At 43.4% G+C, this 17,769-nt stretch overlaps 1 protein-coding gene across 1 annotated transcript in view; it reads left to right on the top strand.

Annotated features, from left to right (window-relative positions):
- The first annotated feature begins 1,875 nt into the window (after nt 1-1,875).
- LOC148040328 (uncharacterized) overlaps nt 1,876-17,769 on the top strand; it is a 29,581-nt gene continuing 13,687 nt past the window's right edge. The window contains exon 1 of the mRNA XM_087698404.1: nt 1,876-3,059. Coding sequence (XP_087554530.1) covers nt 2,235-3,059 — 825 coding nt within the window. The 5' untranslated portion in view covers nt 1,876-2,234. The remainder of the gene's footprint in view (nt 3,060-17,769) is intronic.

Genomic DNA, 17,769 nt, shown 5'->3' with positions numbered 1-17,769 from the left:
ATGCAAAGTTTTGTAAATTAATCATACTTTTAAGTTACATGATTATCTATATTTGAATGTTATGTTTTAGAATGCTTCATTCATTTCATTGTGTTAGTAGAAGTTTATTGCTATATAAAACATGGAATATTTTAGCCTTATTAAAAGATACAACTTTGCGAAAATAATTTTGCAAATAAAGATGATGTATAGTGATTCCTTTCCATGAGAAATAATCATTGTTGCTTTAAATCTAAACTTTAATTACCATATAGAGAATACTTAAGAATAAAAAAACAACCTATCAAATTAGTGGAGTGATATTTTAGTTTAGTGTTGAGAATGCATCGAGTTAAGGTTTGGTGAGATTTTAGTCTATTGTTGGGAGAATGGAAGAAAATAAAGTAGTATGTGTCCATTATGAGGCCTCAAAAGTGCATAAGACAAAATTTGAGGTGCACATGCACACACACGTGTAGGCGCGCAGAGGCGCATGCGCATGCACATACACAGGCACGCACGCAAGCACGCAAGCGTGCACACACACACACACACACAAGCTCACATATGTATACATGCTAGATCTATGCTTATGTATGCATGGATATATGCAAAAGCCTCTAGCTACATGGCATGCATAACTCTGTAGTTGAGAATAAGAAAATAATTGCAAGCTTTAGTATGGTAATATGTAGACTAATAGGCATTTGTTTCTTTAAGAGCATTTAAACCTAAATGACATCACAAATGAAATCTCAACACTCAAAGAAACCTCTAAAGCAATCTCAACACTCAAAGAAACCTCTAAAGCATACTTATATTCAATGATGTATATAAATGAAACAATAATCTACCCTCTCTTATCCTACATGGCATGTGGAGGATAATCCCAAACTTGCCCAATTATTTGAAACAAAAGCATGAATTTATAAAAAAAAGCTCTCTCTCTCTCTCTCTCTCTCTCTCTCTCTCTCTTTGCATTGACGGGATGCGCATAGTTCTTTCTCTCATATACCTGACTCCATTGTTCAAGAAACATATTGGACTTGCTTATATAAGTCATATCCATTTATTACAGACGAGACCATGCGACATTACCATTACACTATTGGATTGGTGTAGGCATAGCCAAAGTTGGAGGAAGCTTAGCAACAAGTAATTGAAGAGGCTAGGGGTTGTGAGGCTAGATGGGCATTTCCTCAGCATTTTCTTTCAGGTTACATGAATCAATGTATTGATGTATTTTGTGCATGGCCAATGTGATTTTGGAAGCTCTCTCTCTCTCTCTCTCTCCCCCTCTCTCTCTCCACCTAGTACTAAGTTGGAATCTATAAGATAACATTAGCGCACCCTCTCTCTCTCTCTCTCTCCCCCTTTCTCTCTCCACCTAGTACTAAGTTGGAATCTATAAGATAACATTAGCACACCCTCCCCCCCCTTCCCACGGTGGGTGCACACACACACACACACACGCATACACACAGAGGGTGTAGCTCAATGGGGAGTTCAAGTGCATGGTAACTAAAATGTCTTGAGTTCGATTCCTACACTTGTAAGGCTTGATAAAACTACTAGTTGTTCAGACAAGAGTGCTTTACTACACTAGAGAAGCTCCTCTTGATTGGGTGAGATTGGTTGATGAAACAAGAGTGTGTTATGAGACTAGGGTTGCTACTCTTGATAAAGAGAGGGAGGAAGGGGGGTTAGCTACTCTCCATTGCAAGTCTCCAAACCTTTTGGTTAGTGCGCAGATGCCCTTTCTCTTCTTGCGAGCTTGAGATGTCCTTTGGAGGGCAATTCTGACGTAAAGGAGAGAGAGAGAGAGAGAGAGAGAGAGAGAACAGGTGGGGTGCGTGCGGTGGCTCCACCTAGCAACAAGAGTCGACTACCTATTAGGCCTGAGACGAACAGAGTCCTGCTTCCTTCTGGCAACCCCCCAAACAACGAAAAAGCCCACGTTACGAACTTGCAAACCAGCGAGCAGAAGCTGAAACTTGAAAGAAAGGAACAAGACGACACAACAAAGAGCGAGAGAGAAAAAAATCAGTCTCCCCTTTCGTCCCGTCTCTGCTTGCTCCCAACCTCGAGGAGGCCCCGCATGAAGAAGGCCCCGCCCGGCCGTTCTCCTCTCGGGGCCCTGACCCAGGCCGCGTTCTGTGCACAGGCCGCTGACAAGCCGCCTCCTTTCGTCAGTCCTGACAGACCACCATCCTCCCCCTAGTGTGTGCCCTCGCCCCCCTGCGCCGCACTTGCACATGGCGGCTGAAACTGCCGCGGAATTGCGCGAGAGGCTCATCCTCAAGCACAGCCACCCCCCGCCGGCCGCCAGCTATGGCGGCCGTGAGCCGGCCAAGGCTAAAGAGCAGGGGATGGCGGAGAATACAGAAGGAGTGCACGATGGACTAGGGTTTGTACACTACATGATTGCGGGATCTATTGCAGGGATGGTTGAGCATATTGCGATGTTCCCGGTTGACACGCTGAAAACGCGTATGCAGATGATGGCTGGTAACGGTGGATCTATGCACTCTTCTGTTGCCAGGACGTTCTCATCTATTTTGAAAACAGAGGGCCCTGTTGGGCTTTACCGAGGTATAGGAGCAATGATGCTTGGAGCAGGGCCATCCCATGCTGTGTACTTTGCTATGTATGAAATATGTAAAGACAAGTTTGGAGGCAATCGACCCGGTCATCATCCATTAGCACATGGTGCAGCTGGGGTTGTTGCTACCGTGGCAAGTGATGCCGTTCTCACACCAATGGATGTAGTAAAGCAGCGATTGCAATTGCCAGGGAATGATTATAGAGGCGTGTCCGATTGCATCAAGAAGATTTTGAGGAACGAAGGAATCAAAGCATTCTATGCCTCATATAGAACAACTGTGATAATGAATGCACCATACACGGCTACACACTTTGCAACCTATGAGGCTTCCAAGAAAGGACTGAAAAGTGTTGTGCCTGAGAAGGTGAATGAGGAGAATTTCCTTGTACATTTGATTGCTGGTGGTGCAGCAGGTGCACTCGCAAGTGGAGTAACGACTCCCCTTGATGTTGTGAAGACAAGGCTGCAATGCCAGGTACAGTTGAAGAAAGTTATAAACTGTTGTGGGTGAAGTCATATTTAGAAAAAAGGAAAGACAGTTGTGTGGTACATTTATGAGACTTACAGTAATATTAGGAATTTGTTTTACCCATTCATGTTTGTTTGGAAACGATTCAAACATCCATTCTTCTATATATGTAAAAGTTCTGTAAGTTTGAGTCCTGATTTTCAGTCAGCTGTGCTGCTTTCATGCTACATGAAGTTCTCAATCAGAGTTAATATTGAGCTTGTGCATTTTTGCTCCAAGTTTTTTTTTTTTTGCACAATAAAAGCTAGCTGTATTTTAATCTTTAATCATAGATGTTTCATGCTCTTCCATCATTTGAGTTCAATATTAGTGGATGATGCTGCTGGTATTATTGATTACATGCTGACATAATGATGTATCAAACTGTATTTTATGTTTAAATCTTTAACCCTAGATGTATCATGCTCTTCCATCATTAAGTCGAATGTTAGTGGATGATGCTATGAGTATTATTGAATTTTTATATATGAATTTTGACATCTCGGAATGCCCTCCTATGTATTCCTCTTGCTTCATCTCCCATTGCGTAAGGGATTGTTGCAAAGCATACTCAAATTTGCATCAACAAAGACAAGATTTTGGCCTTCTACACATCAAGGCTACTCCTCTTCTTGGAAGCATTGTAGCTATAAGAGTTCTAGAATTGCTCCAAACAAGAGGATCTAACAGCTTGGCTGAGAATGCAAATTGCTAACTATCAAAGTTTAGGCTTATTTCATCCAAAGTCCTCCCACCACAAGGCAGTCCCCCCTAGTGAATCTGTCCCGCTTCGCATTAGCACAACCACATGAGCCACATAAAATTTTAGAAGCTACAAGTTGATTCCTCATTGTGTGTCTTGTGGCAGCATCAAGTACTATGTACACTGAGGTGTGTCTCTAGTGACAAATAACCTCCTTGTCAATTCAAGTAACCTCATCAATTATTTCCCCACAAGGCTTAAACTCTAGGTCTAATAGCTACATGCAAAGGAGTTAAATAGGCATCCCATTGCATGACACATAAGATACACATTTCATCATATTGATCCTCACTTAGCACCAACTCCTATAGACTCTCAATCATCCTATATTCATAGTCTTGTAAATGTCTCTAATATATGATTGCATAACATCTATGAGGTGTGATAAGTGTACAATGAATTGAACCATGGCAACAATCTTCTTTACCTCATTCCAAAATCTAGTCCTTAGTTGTGTCCATGTAGGAGATCGTAGTAGGAGTAGAAAACAAAGGAGAGCTCGTGAACTCATTACTAATGAGCACTTGTCTCACTACACCACTGCACTCCCTCAAGCGATCCAACTTCAAGAAGTTGAAAGCAGAGTGAGTTTTAGAGCACTTAAGGAGGATCTTTCTAAACATCTTAGAGAACTTGTGACACACAAATTGATAGTTGAGCACAAAAGACAATCTCACTAGCTTTGGCAATAATCAACTCTATCCATGAAAGCTTGCCAATATACTTTAGAAGCTATTAAAGTAGTAGGGAAAAATATGTTTTCTTTGGTGGTAGGACAAATGCCCAACAATCTATGAAAGAACATGCTGAGGGCATCTCCCATCCTCCTTGATCATTTCTAACGTCTTTCTCTTTCTTCATTTCATTTGCATAATTTTCCTTCTCCATTGGCTGCTGCTTAACTAGCCTTCCTTCTTGGATAGGATGGTGTAAACCTGATTTAACTCAAATTACAACAAGCATTAAACACACCTAAAATGAAATACAAATATTACCACTTAATCTTGGACAGTTGACATCCGATTGGCCCCAACAATTGGCACCATGGTTGTTTTCAGACTCGTATGAAAAATTTTCACACGTCTGAAAACATTTGAAAAACAGAAGTTTGAAATCACCATTTCAGACTTGACTTTTTTGGGGGCCTAAAATGTTTGGGAAAGTTTTTCAAAAACTGATGATTTCTGGTTGCTTTTCTCTGTTTTCTGGTCTGTGAGTGCGTGCAGTTTGCAAATCACTGTTGCTGCGTGAAAATGACCGATTTCGCAATCTGCATGAAGTCCATGAACAATGGGAAACATAGCTGCTTGCCTGGAAACACTGCTGCCTTAACAAGAGTGCAATGTATTCAGCCTGCACTGTCACTGTTCATTGCTGAAACCCAAAGTCTGATAACTCTCTCTCTCTCTCTCTCTCTCTCTCTCTCTGTGCCTTCAAAGACTGCATGGTGTTGAGCTAAAAATGCATTAGCTTTACTTAAACAGCCCCAAAACTTGCTTAATTAATGAAGAAACCTAGTTTATTTTAAAAAAACGCAATCCTAGAGAATTTTTGTGTCCCACAAGCACAAACCCACTTGGGAGGGCCTAAACTTTCTATAAATAAGTATGCTGCTCTCCATTCAGCCCTCAATCTCATTTTTGCAAATTTTAGGTATTTCAGCTTGCTGCCCACACCTTGTTTACGGAGGACATCTCAACCGAAGCTATCCATTGTTATTTACATCATTTGGTGCTTGATTTCCAGCCCTCTTCATGTAGTTTGGAGTTGATCCCAGCCAAGCGACTGCTGTTCCTGCATAGACTTGTTTCCGTACTACTTGCCACGTCATATGCAACTTGTGTTTCGTAGTTTTCTCTCTCCTCCAACTGTCGCCCAACTTTTGTAGGCTGTTACTAGGCTGTTCTGCGTGCGTTTGGTAGTTTTCTCTCTCTTGTAGGCTATCTTGCTTGCGTTTTTAGTCTTTTTGTCTCTTGCAGGCTGTCTCGCGTGCGTTTTTAATTTTTCTCTTTCTTGCAGTTTGCGTTTTTAGTGTCGTCTACATCAGATTCAACTTCTCATTGCTGCGTTTGCTGGTGCTCAACATCTGGAGGCTGCCTTGCTGTGATTTGGGATCCATTCAGAGTACAACATACTCTCCAGCTCATTACTCTTGCCTTGATCCTTGAGATACAAGAGTTCGAGGTTCAACATTCATTTTCTGCATAGTGTGTTTGTTGCTTGAGCATTGCATGTTCAGTAGTTATATCACTTCAGTTATTTTGTGTATTCATTGTCTTTGAGTTACTTTAATCCTAACTGTTTTTTTTTATCAGTCTATGCTTTGTCGTACGATTGTTATTTGTGTTTCTATGTCAGAGTATTTCTTTACATGGTATCAGAGCTTGGTACTCTCTAAGAAATCTAGGCATTTGATATGAAAGCTCTTCACAAGAAGCAAGGATAATAGTAGGTTCAAATGACTCCGAACACATCAATACCAATTCAGTGAACAACCTATGCCGAGAACCGAGTGAGAGTGGGCAAAACAGCGTGCTCCACAAAGTTCCGACATGGTTGAAGACACTTCTGATAACACAAAAGAAAGGCTATACAAGCTTTCCATTGGAGAATATGGTGTGATCATGGACTTTAGACGAAAGAAGGTTGAGGAGTTTGATCGAAGGATTGCCCTTTAGAAGAAGCTACTCAATGAAGGTATGCATGAATTCCTCTCTTCAGATGCTGCGCATACATCTGATGATATTGTAGGGCTGTTGAGACCTTCCTCAAGGATGGGTCCCCCTATTGGAGAAAGAGATCTAGAGTATATTCCATTCTTTCATCCTCTTTCGTCCACTCCGGTGCAAGGTACTTTAGATTCTTCTTTTGTTTCTTAGTCTTTTACCTCTTTTGCTTTGCAATATACTGGTAGAAATCACGAGGAAGATAGAGTACAATGTGTTGACTATGGAAAAAGGTTCTCCTGAGGATCAATTCTTGTATGTTAACACATGTCGTGGGGATTATATGAAAAAGCCATGTATCTCTTCTTCTACACTTTCTTCTTTTCAGTTTACTTCTCAAAATCAGAATGAATTTGGTTCCTATTTCTACATTGCATGAAGCATCATTATCATCATTTCATTTTCAATCATTAAATGGTAAAAATGAATTAAATGCAACTGCACCTTTTACACCACAAATTCAAAACCCACCTATCCCACCACATTCTTCCATTGCTTCTCCACTTTCCTTTACACCATTTACATTTCCCTATTAAACACCTCATGTTGCACATCACACCGCATCGGAGGGTTATGGAAACATAGGCACCGCCTTTAGGATCTCATCCTTTTCTCCATCGGGTGGTGTTCCACCTACTTCTTATACACTTTTGAGATCATTGCAGCTTGGGTATCCCTCCCAAGTCTCTCTCGAGTATGGATCAGTTGGTACCACAGCTTGCTTTTGTAGCATTACCTAGTGGATCTCTTGATCATGCTGCTGTGCCCCAGCCAAGCTTCGGTCAGGGCTTTCGTATCCTAGTGCCTCGATCTCCATCGGCATCTTATGGAAACATTTACGTTCTAGTGTCTTCGCATCAATTGGGACTCATTGGACACTCCTAGCCTATTTTTGCCTACCCACCTTTTTCCTCTCATTCTCTCTATCAGACACACCCACCACCACCATTTTACCCTCCACCTCCATTTTATTCCACTTTCTTGCCACCTCATGGTTCTAGCTCATCTTCTACCAAGTATGCTTTCAATGATAAGACTTGTTTCAACGGGTCAAACTTTACCACCTGGTTGAACTTGATGAGACATGTCCTTAACTCTCAGAACCTATGGGATCTTGTGCAAGGGTTGGAACCCCAACCCGATTCCGTACTTGTTCCATACGAGGTTGTTCGCTCATGGAAGGCTAGGAATGCCTCCGCTATTGTCAAGTTGATGTATGGCTTATTACCTGAGTTTCATTCTCAGCTTCAGCATTTTGACTTAGCGTTAGAACGATGGGCACACTTGACTGATTGCTATGCGGCTCGGGATAGAACCTGTCGTATAAATCTTGACTATGAGCTTCAACTTTTTAAAATCACTAACCGAGATGACTTGAAAGTCAAGTTGGCTGAGTATTGGCGACTTTTTGTCGAGTTCTCCACTACGGAGACTCCCAAGTACTCTGATGATTAAGTCACATTGTTTCTGAACTCACTCCCCAGGAAATACTTTAACTTTGTGGAAGTTATAGTTTCAAAGGCTACTATGCCTACTTTCTATGAATTTGAGTGTTAGTTGTTGCGTTACGCACAGTTGTTCGATCGATTTCGTATGAACTCTTCCTCAGAGGGGGCTCTTGTTGCTCATTCTTAGAATGGGCAATAAGGAAATGGCAAACAAAATCAAACCTCCACTCAAAATAAAAAACAAAATCAATCCGAGGAATTAGAAGGAAACTCCCAGTCACAACTCAAACAAGGGTGGCAGAATGTATCTAAAAAGAATTGGTATATTGTCAATATTGTCAAAAGGCTAGTCATTTTGATGAGGAGTGTCGCTTAAAGACGAGAGGCACAACACCCAAATCTAAGTCTCAGATGCTCGCCCCTTGGTCGGGCAATCCCCAGCAGGGGAGGCAGGGTGATGGCAAGGGGCAGTTTAAAGGTTAGACTCATACTGCCACCGCTCAGCCATCTTAGTCGACAATGTTCTTAACTCTAGAGGGCTTGTTTGACTGGTTTGCAGAGGTCTGAGACATTAGATGCGAGTCTCGTCCACATCTGTGAGTCGCCTCCCGATCAGGTTAGCGCAGAGGCCCACTCGTTACAACCGAGCACTTTAGCTTCTGTTTGGATTGTGGACAGTGGAGCTATGCATCACATGACTCCTATAGAGGACATTTTCCGTACTTGAGCCCCTGCAGCCGGGCGGGTCCACGTAGGAAATAACCCCTTAGTCAAGATTCAGACTCAAGGTAGCGTCAGTTTTGCCATTGACAAGGGTCTGGATCTGGCTTCGTTGAACAATGTATACCATGTCTCCTAGCTTGGGTGAACTTGTTATCTGTTTAGTAGCTTTGCCGGTTGGGGCGAGTAGTTTTCTTTACAGCGACCACAGTCAAGATCCTTGACTCTCGGACTGGTTTAGTTATTACTCGCGGCGAGGCACAGCCTAATGGCCTTTACCACATGACTCACTTTCTGACTGAGCGACAGCCGAGGGCTCCGTGTTCCACAGCTTCGAGGCATTAGCCATATCTCGGGAGCCTATGAACAATAAGCGTCTTTGGCACTTTCGCTTAGGGCATATTGGTTATGACTCTCTTTATGAGTTATTCCACTGTCAGCTGGTTGAGGGCCTTCCCCGCCTAAAACTAGCTTGTGATGTTTGTAAAGCTTGTCAGCTCGGAAAGCAGCATCGTACCCCATTCTCTTAGCAGTCCACACATCGTGCTGAGGAGCCTCTTAGATTAATTCATGTTAATCTTTGTGGGCCAACATCCACTGCCGCCTTGGATGGCGCACTGTACTTCTTTTTGAGAGTGGATGATCATTCTAGATACATGTGGGTATACTTTCTCAAGCATAAGTCAGATGCTTTCACATATTTTTTTGCTTGGGTGCTGTTGGTTCATAATCAAACTGGACGTCGTGTTGGTTGCATGAGGAGTGATATCGGTGGTGAGTTTATCTCCCACAAGTTTTCCGAGTTTCTACCTAAGCATGTATTCTCTCGCGAGCTCATCTCTACTATCTTCCTTTCTCAGAATGGAGTCGTAGAGCGTAGGAACCGGACAGTCATGAAAATGACACACTCTATGCTGTTTGCAGCAGAGCTTCCTGAGCGCCTTTGGGTTGAGACAGTCAACACTTCGGTTTACATCCTTAACCAGTGTCTGATTGCAGTTTTTCTTTAGAAGACACCGTATGAGGCATTTTTTGGCTCTTGGCTTGTCATTTCCCGCTTTAGAGCCTTTGGGTGTCGTACCTACACACACATGCCTGAGGATAAGATAGGAAAGCTTAGTGCTACTTTTGAGATAATAGATCTTGGGTTGTTGTCTTCTTTTTTGGAGATGGAGGTAGTTCGTTCTGGGGGATGCATTTTTGTGTCACAGCAAAAGTTTGCACTTTAACTAGTGGATCAACACACTTCGGATTAGACACGGCCCATGGCCACGCCTCTTGATCCTACTATCTGTAAATAAATTACCCTAATATAAAAGCATAAACAGAAATCGTACGACAAAGCACAGATTGATAAAAGAACACAATTAGGGTTAGAGTTAGGGTAACTCAAAGACAATGAACACAGTGAATAAATGAAATGATATGACTGCTAATAATATGATGCTCATGCAACAAACACACTATGCAGTGAATGAATACTATACCTCGAACTCCTGTATCTCAAGGATCAAGGTAGGGGTAATGAGCTAGAGAGAGTGTCGTACTCTGAACGGATCCCAAATCGCAGCAAGGTAGCCTCCGGATGTTGAACACCAGCAAACGCAGTAGTGAGAAGCTGGATCTGATGCAGTCAACAGTGAGGAGAGAGATAGGCAGTAGGTGAGAGAAAGACTAAAAACGTAGTCAGCATGTGAGAGAAAGACTAAAAACGCAGGCATGACAGCCTGCAAGAGAGAGAAAGACTGAAAACGTAGGCAACAGGACTGTGATGATGTGGCAGGCTGTATAGCAGCAGGTTTGCACAGTAACAGCAGTCGCCTGATTGAAATCAGCTTCAAACTTCGTAAAGAGGGTTGGAAATCAGGCGCCAACTAATGGAGACAGCAACGAACAACTTCGAATGAGATGTCCTCCGCGAACGGGGTGTGGGCAGCAAGCTGAAACACTTGAAATCTACAAAAATGAGATTGAGAGAAGAGTGGAGGGCTAGCTGCCAATTTATAGAAAATTAGGGTTCTAGATCCTCTCCCACTTAACTCTCTCGATCTGCTCCCCATTTTAGGGTTTTGGCTAAAATAAGCCTAAAATAAGTATGTTTTGGGGCTGTTAAGCGGCTAAGAGCAATTCTTGGTACAATACCCCCTCTCAGGCCCAAAATAGGGTGAGAAAAGTAGGTCAGCCTAAATTTTGATTTACCCCAAGGCGTTCCACCCCAAAGTAGCCAGGGCATTAGACAAAAGGTGCAGGTTGGCTTCCTAGTGGCCTACCAAGACTACAGAGGCGATGGTTATCTTACCAAGGGAGCCTAAGTGATCACCCCAGAGAGGTTAGGGCATCAGACCAAGGGTGCTTGGCGGCTGCCCAAGGGCCTACGAAGTCCTACAAAGGCGGATGGAATCAATGGATTTTTTTTTTGTGGAAATGTTTTGAAAATACACAAGTAATATAGGGACAACGACCGATTAAGTGATAGATAGGAAAAGATAAAGAGAGTTTTAAATCCAAGTCAAGCACAAAACTAGCAATCCAGTCCCTCGCACTGACTAGGATAAGTGCCTAAGGATGAGAAAAAGTGTGTGTATGTGCCAATCATGTGGTGAATATGTGGAAAGACAAAAAAAAGAGGATGGTGGGCTTAGCAAGACAAGCAAAACAAGCAAGCAAGCAAGGGTAGGGAAAACTGTCGTTAGGAGAACTGCCATGTGTTATGCTACGAATATCGTGGATCCTAGAGTCGATCACTCCAAAAGACCGAAAAGGGATAAATGCGCACAAATGTATGTTTACATTAACAGAATGCTAATGCATGGGGTAATGCAAAGGGAGATGCAAAATGTCATGCTCATGTAATATGCTATGCAACGGTGCCACTGGGACAATGCCCTTGTAGGAGAATTGTTCACTTGTCCAAGTGTCCTTTTATAATCATGTCATCCTGACAGTGCAGATGAAGTTATAAATGTCCATAATGCAATACAAAAGAATAAATGAATGTAATGTCTAAAAACTGTAAGCATTATCACTGTCACGGTCAAGAGTAGAAGCCGCCTCCTCTCAAACTAGAAGGGAAAGCAAGAGGGAAGCACTCTCTCCCCGTCAAGCTGAAGAAGTAGAGGAAGGTGTACCCAAGCTGATCTTAGGTAGCAGGTACTGAAGAACTGGCCGGTTGACCGCTTTGGTCAAGATATTTGCAAAATTATCTGATGAAGGCACAAACTCTAGGCGAATAGTGCCTAGCTCAACCTGCTCTCTAGAAAAGTGGAAGTGGACTCCCACATGTCGTGTCCGTGGTGTGATGATTGGATTGGCCGCAAGGGCAATGGCACTCTGGTTGTCGTAGTAGACAACTGTGGGAGTGTCACATGGAAAATGAAGCGCTGCCAATAAACTCCTCAGATAGATGGCCTCGGTGGTGCCATCGAAGAGAGCCCGGTACTTGGCCTCGGTCGTGGAAGTCGCCACCGTCTCTTGCTTACGGCTAGACCAAGAAATGGAAGCCATGCCCAAGGTAAAGAGGTAGCTGCCATGGGAACGCCGGGTATCAGGATCTCCTGTCCAATCAGAAGTAGTGTACCCTTGCAAACATAAACTAGAACCATATGTCAGGCCACAAGAAAAAGTACACCGTAAATAACGCAACACATGAAGACATGCAATCCAATGTGACATCCTAGGTGCTGTGAAATACGGAGTGAGTATGCTAACTGAGTAAGTTACATCTGGCCTAGTGTGAATTAACCAAATAAGTTTTCCTACAACAGAACGATAAGCTTTCGCTTCAAAGGAATGTCCCACAAAAATAAGGAGATCAGCTCGGAGATTAAGGTTACCTATCTTGTCATCAGGTGTGTGTGTGTACGCACGATACTCGAAGACTCTGAAATGGATAATAACAGGCCGAGAGCCAAAAAATGCCTCATATGGGGTCTTCTGAGGAAGAGCCGCAGCCGGGCACTGGTTGAGGATGTACACCAAAGTGTTAACAGCCTCGACCCAAAGGCGCTCAGGAAGCTCCATTGCAAACAGCATAGAGCGTGCCATTTCCATGAGTGTGTGGTTCCTACGCTCTACGACTCCATTTTGAGAGGGGGAGTTGGTAGAGGTGAGCTGGTGAGAAATGCCATGCTTTTGTAGAAATTCGAAAAACTCGTGGGAGATAAACTTACCACTGCTATCACTCCTCATGCACCCAACACGACCTGGTCTGGTTATGAACTAGCAGCACCCAAGTAGAAAAATATGTGAAAGAATCTGACTTATGCTTGAGGAAGTACACCCATATATATCGAGAATGATCATCCAACTATCAAAAAGAAGTACAGCGTGCCGTTTAAAGCAGCAGTGGATGTTGGCCCGCAAAGATCAACGTGAATCAATCTAAGAGGCTCCTTAACTGTATGTGTAGATTGATGAGGAAATGGGGTACGGTGCTGCTTCTCGAGCTGATAGGCTTTACAGACATCTCGAGCTAGCTTCAGGCGTGGAAGGCCCTGAACTAGCTCACAGTGTGACAACTCATAAAGTGAGTTATAACCAAGATGCCCTAAGCAAAAATGCCAAGACGCTCATTGTGCGTAGGCTCCCGAGATGTAGCTAAAGCCTGGAAGCTATGGAACACGGAGCCCTCGGCTGTTGACTCGGTGAGAAAGTGAGTCATGTGGTATAGGCCATTAGGCTGTGCCTCCCTGCGAGTAGTCACTAAACCAGTCTAAAGGTCAAGGACCTCGACTGTGGTCGCTTTAAAGAAAACTGCTCACCCCAATATGCAAGGCTGCTGAATAGGTAACAAGTTCACCCGAAGCTGAGGGACATGATATACATTGTCCAGCGAAGCAAGATCCGGACCCTTGTCAGTGGCAAAACTGATGCAACCTTGTGCCTGAATCTTGACCGAGGAGTTGTTTCCTATACGGACCCACCCGACTGCAGGGGCTCAAGTACGGAAAATGTCCTCTATAGGAGTCATGTGATGTGTAGCTCCATTGTCCACAATCCAAACAGGAGCTGAAGTGCTCGGTTGTGACGAGTGGGCCTGTGCAGTAACCTCGTGAGGAGGCAACTCAGATGTGAATGCGACTCATATCGGATGTCTCTACGGAGACGATGTGGGCCTCTGCAGACCATCAAACAAGCCCTCTGGAGTTGAGAACGTTGTCGATTGAGATGGCTATGCGGTGGCAGTGTGAGTCTGACCTTTAAACTGCCCCTTGCCATTACCTTGCCTCCCTTGCTGGGGGTTGCCCGACTGAGGGGCGGGGGTCTGAGACTTAGGTTTTGGTGTTGTGCCTCGTGCCTTTGATCGACACTCGCCATCAAAATGGCCAGCCTTTTGACAATGTTGACAATACCTATTCTTTTTAGGTACATTCTGCCACCTTGGTTTAAGTTGTGATTGGGAGTTTCCTTGAGAATCCCCAGATTGATTTAGCTTTTGAGTTTGATTTTGATTTTGAGTGGAGGTTTGGTTTGGTTTGCCCTTTCCTTGTCTCCCTTTCTGAGAATGAGCAAGAAGAGTCCCCTCTGAAGAGGAATTCATATGAAAGTGATCGAACAACCGTGTGTAACGCAACAGGTGACACTCAAATTCATAGAATGTAGGCATGGTAGGCTTTGAAACTATTCCTTCCACAAAATTGAAGTATTTGTTGGGGAGTTTATTTAGGAACAATGTGACTTGATCGTTAGAGGACTTGGGAGTCCTTGTAGTGGAGAATTCAGCGAGGAGATGCCGATACTCAACCAACTTGACTTTCAAGTCATCCCGGTCAGTGATTTTGAAAAGCTGAAGCTCATGGTCAAGATTAATACGACGGATCCTATTCCGAGCTGCATAGCGGTCAGTTAAATGTGCCCATCGCTTTGACGCTAAGTCAAAATGTTGAAGCTGAGAATGAAAATCAGGCAATAAGCCAAGGTTTGCATGAGCTTGACAATAGCGGAGGCATTCCTAGCCTTCCATGAGCGGACGACCTCGTATGGAACAAATGCGGGATCATTGGGGTTCCAACCCCTGCACAAGATCCCATAGGTTCTGTAAGTCAAGGATATGTCTCATCAAATTCGATCAAGTAGTAAAGTTTGACCCATTAAAACGAGTCTTGTCATTAAATGCATTCTTGGCAGAAGATGAGCTAGAACCATGAGGTGTCGGGTAGGTGGTGTAAGATGATGGTGGGAAAGATGGTGGAGGTGGGTGTGTTTGATAAGAGTAAGAGGGAGGGGGAAGAGGTGGGTAGGCAGGAGGTGCGAGTGCCCAATGAGTGCTGATTGATACAGAGGCACTGGAACATGAATGTTTCCATAAGGTGCCAGTATAGGTGGAGACATTGTGACATGTTAGCCTTGTCCAAAGTGATGCTGGGACACAGCAGGATGACCAGAAGGTCCACTAGGCAATGCCATGGAGGCAAACTGTGGAGGCAACTGATCCACACTCGGGAGAGACTGAGTGGGATACCCAGGCTGCAATGATCCCAAAAGTGTGTATGAGATAGGTGGAACACCACCCGACTGAGGGAAGGATGAGGTCCTAAAGAATGTGCCTATGTTTCCATAACCCCCCGGTGTGATGTGCGGTGCGACATGAGGTGTTTGAAATGGAAATGTAAATGGTGTAAATGGAAGTGGTGAAGCAGCGGAAGAATGTGGTGGGATGGGTGGGTTTTGAAAGTGAGGTGTAGATTCTTTTTGTTCATTTTAAACATTTACTGATTAAAAATGAAATTGTGAAGATGGTGATGCACCATGTAATGAAGTGAAAGGAACACCAAATTCATTCTAATTATGTGAAGTAGACGGAAAAGAAGGAAGGGCAGAAGAAGGGTTACTTGGCTTTTTCTTATAATTCCCTTGACGTGTGTTAACATACAAGAATTGGTCCTCAAGAGGACCTTTTCCGTAGTCAACAGACTGGACTCTTTCTTCTACGTGATCTCTACCAATATATTGCAAAACAGAAGAGGTAAAAGAAGGCACAAAAGACGAATCAAAAGTATCTTGCACCGAAGATGACAAAAGAGTGATTTATCTTTTTTTTTTGGGGAAATTGGCACATGGTATTTGTTATGATTTAGCTAAAAGTTGTTTTAAAAATGCTTGCAAGGTTAGTACTTTTCTCATAATTTGTTAAAATATGTTAACAAATTAGGGTCACGTATGATTTAGGTCTTGGGCTCAAATCATACTTGAATCATACTTCATACTGTTTGTGTTTGACATTTGATTCACGTATGGAAAAACTACGACTTGCACCCCTGTGGTATTTTTTTAATCTTGTATTGCTCTAAGGATGAAGTACAATGTGATATAAGCCGATCTCCTTCAATCTTCATCATATTGGCTGTCATAAAATGACCAACATTACTTGGGCACAATTGATCCCTTGATTGTACAACAATCCGAGCTCAGATTGGGTCTTGAATCTCTTGTTGCATGAATGCTGGAAAAAATCAGTTGAGTAGGCAATAAAATGAAGGGGGATAGGATAATGTTTGACATGGTGGCACAGGTTGGGAAATGCTGAAAATGCTCACATAACTCAAGAAATGCACATTAAAATGCCAGAGCTCCCATGTCTCCATCAGACTGTAATAGGAGCTCACAATTAGGAGATGACAGATTGACAATACTAAAAGTGATTGGCTAACACACACACACACACACACACACACACAATAGAATAGCCTATAGAAAACCTAACACCTAGATGGGAAAGATTTGAGCTAACTCGGGGGAGTGGAAAGTAGGCTAGACTACAACGTAAGATCCAAATGATGATGAAGGTGTTAGAGAGATCACAGCTAGGCAGGAGGTTTCAGCCTGGTGCAGTCCAGTCGGACTGCATGCAGTCGGACTGCCACGTGGCAGTCCGACCTGCAGCAGGCAGTCGGCTGCATTTAATGCAGTCGACTGGGCATTTCTGGCGCCCTATTTCCAGGCAGTTCTTGGCTATTTATACCCGACAGTCTCAGCAGTCTGACACACTTCTCTGCTCGCAGATTACAGACCGGTGACGCGCAGATTCTGTCTCTGTTCACAGATTTCAGACAGCAGACAGTGCAGACTGCAGCGGACTTCGAGGTGGACAGCAGGTTGCATCGTCGAGGTGGAGACATGCAGTCCAGCGCACTGCGCCCGTGTATATATCTGCATATCTTTGTATTCAGCATTCTTTATACAGCAGATCTTCATCGTCCACTGTCTCTTTCTCTCTCTTCTCTCTCTCTCAGTCCTACGCTTCCGCACCGCTGCACTCTGATAGAAGGATGACAAAGCTACACATTAAACATACATGTTATGGTGACAAAATCCAAACTCTCCCTTTGTCTTATCTTCCATCAATCCCTCAAACAATTCTCAGCCATTTCCAACTTTGGGTGAAGAGCAATTGTAGAAATTGCTGTTGAAACCCTAATTTACAACAAAAACTAGGGTTTTGCTTACGGGATAAAATTGTGCCCAAGCATTACTGGTCATCCATGATAGTGATTTGTATTGAGGTTTGAAGGAGATCAGCTTGTATTTGAGTGTACCTCAACTGTATACTAATACAAGATAAAGAAATGCGGCAAGGGGACTGGTTGTTGGGCCAATCGGGTATTGGTCGTCCAAGATTAGGTGGTAAAGTGTGTATTTCCAGATTTCTGTGTTTAATGCTTGCTGTAATTTGAGTTAAATCAGGTTATCACCACCCTTGCCAAGAAGTATGGCTACTGCATGGTTCCATTGTCGGGATACATCAACTTCCTTGAGTAAGTGGACCTGAGGCACTTGTGTGCAAGTAAAAAAAGTTGCATTCTTGCTGAAATTATTATCAGCTGGATGCATTACAGCAAGCATATCTTCATACAATGAGATGGGAACAAGCAATGATGATGCTCTTAGTTTGAAAATGCACATAATGAAGGGAAAAATGCAACGCTTGATCTTGAGACTTGGACAAGGCACACAATTTGGGCAGCAACCTGAAAATGTGGGTTTTGAATAAGAAGCGGGTCCTTCTAGGCCACAAGATGTTG

The sequence above is a fragment of the Lygodium microphyllum genome, chromosome 2 (genome assembly GCF_053477565.2).
Source record: "Lygodium microphyllum isolate KBCC chromosome 2, Lygodium_microphyllum_v1.1.10, whole genome shotgun sequence".
NCBI classification, from domain to species: Eukaryota; Viridiplantae; Streptophyta; class Polypodiopsida; order Schizaeales; family Lygodiaceae; genus Lygodium; species Lygodium microphyllum.
Note: the sequence above shows the minus strand (reverse complement) of the source record. Positions and strands in the feature narration are given on the sequence as shown.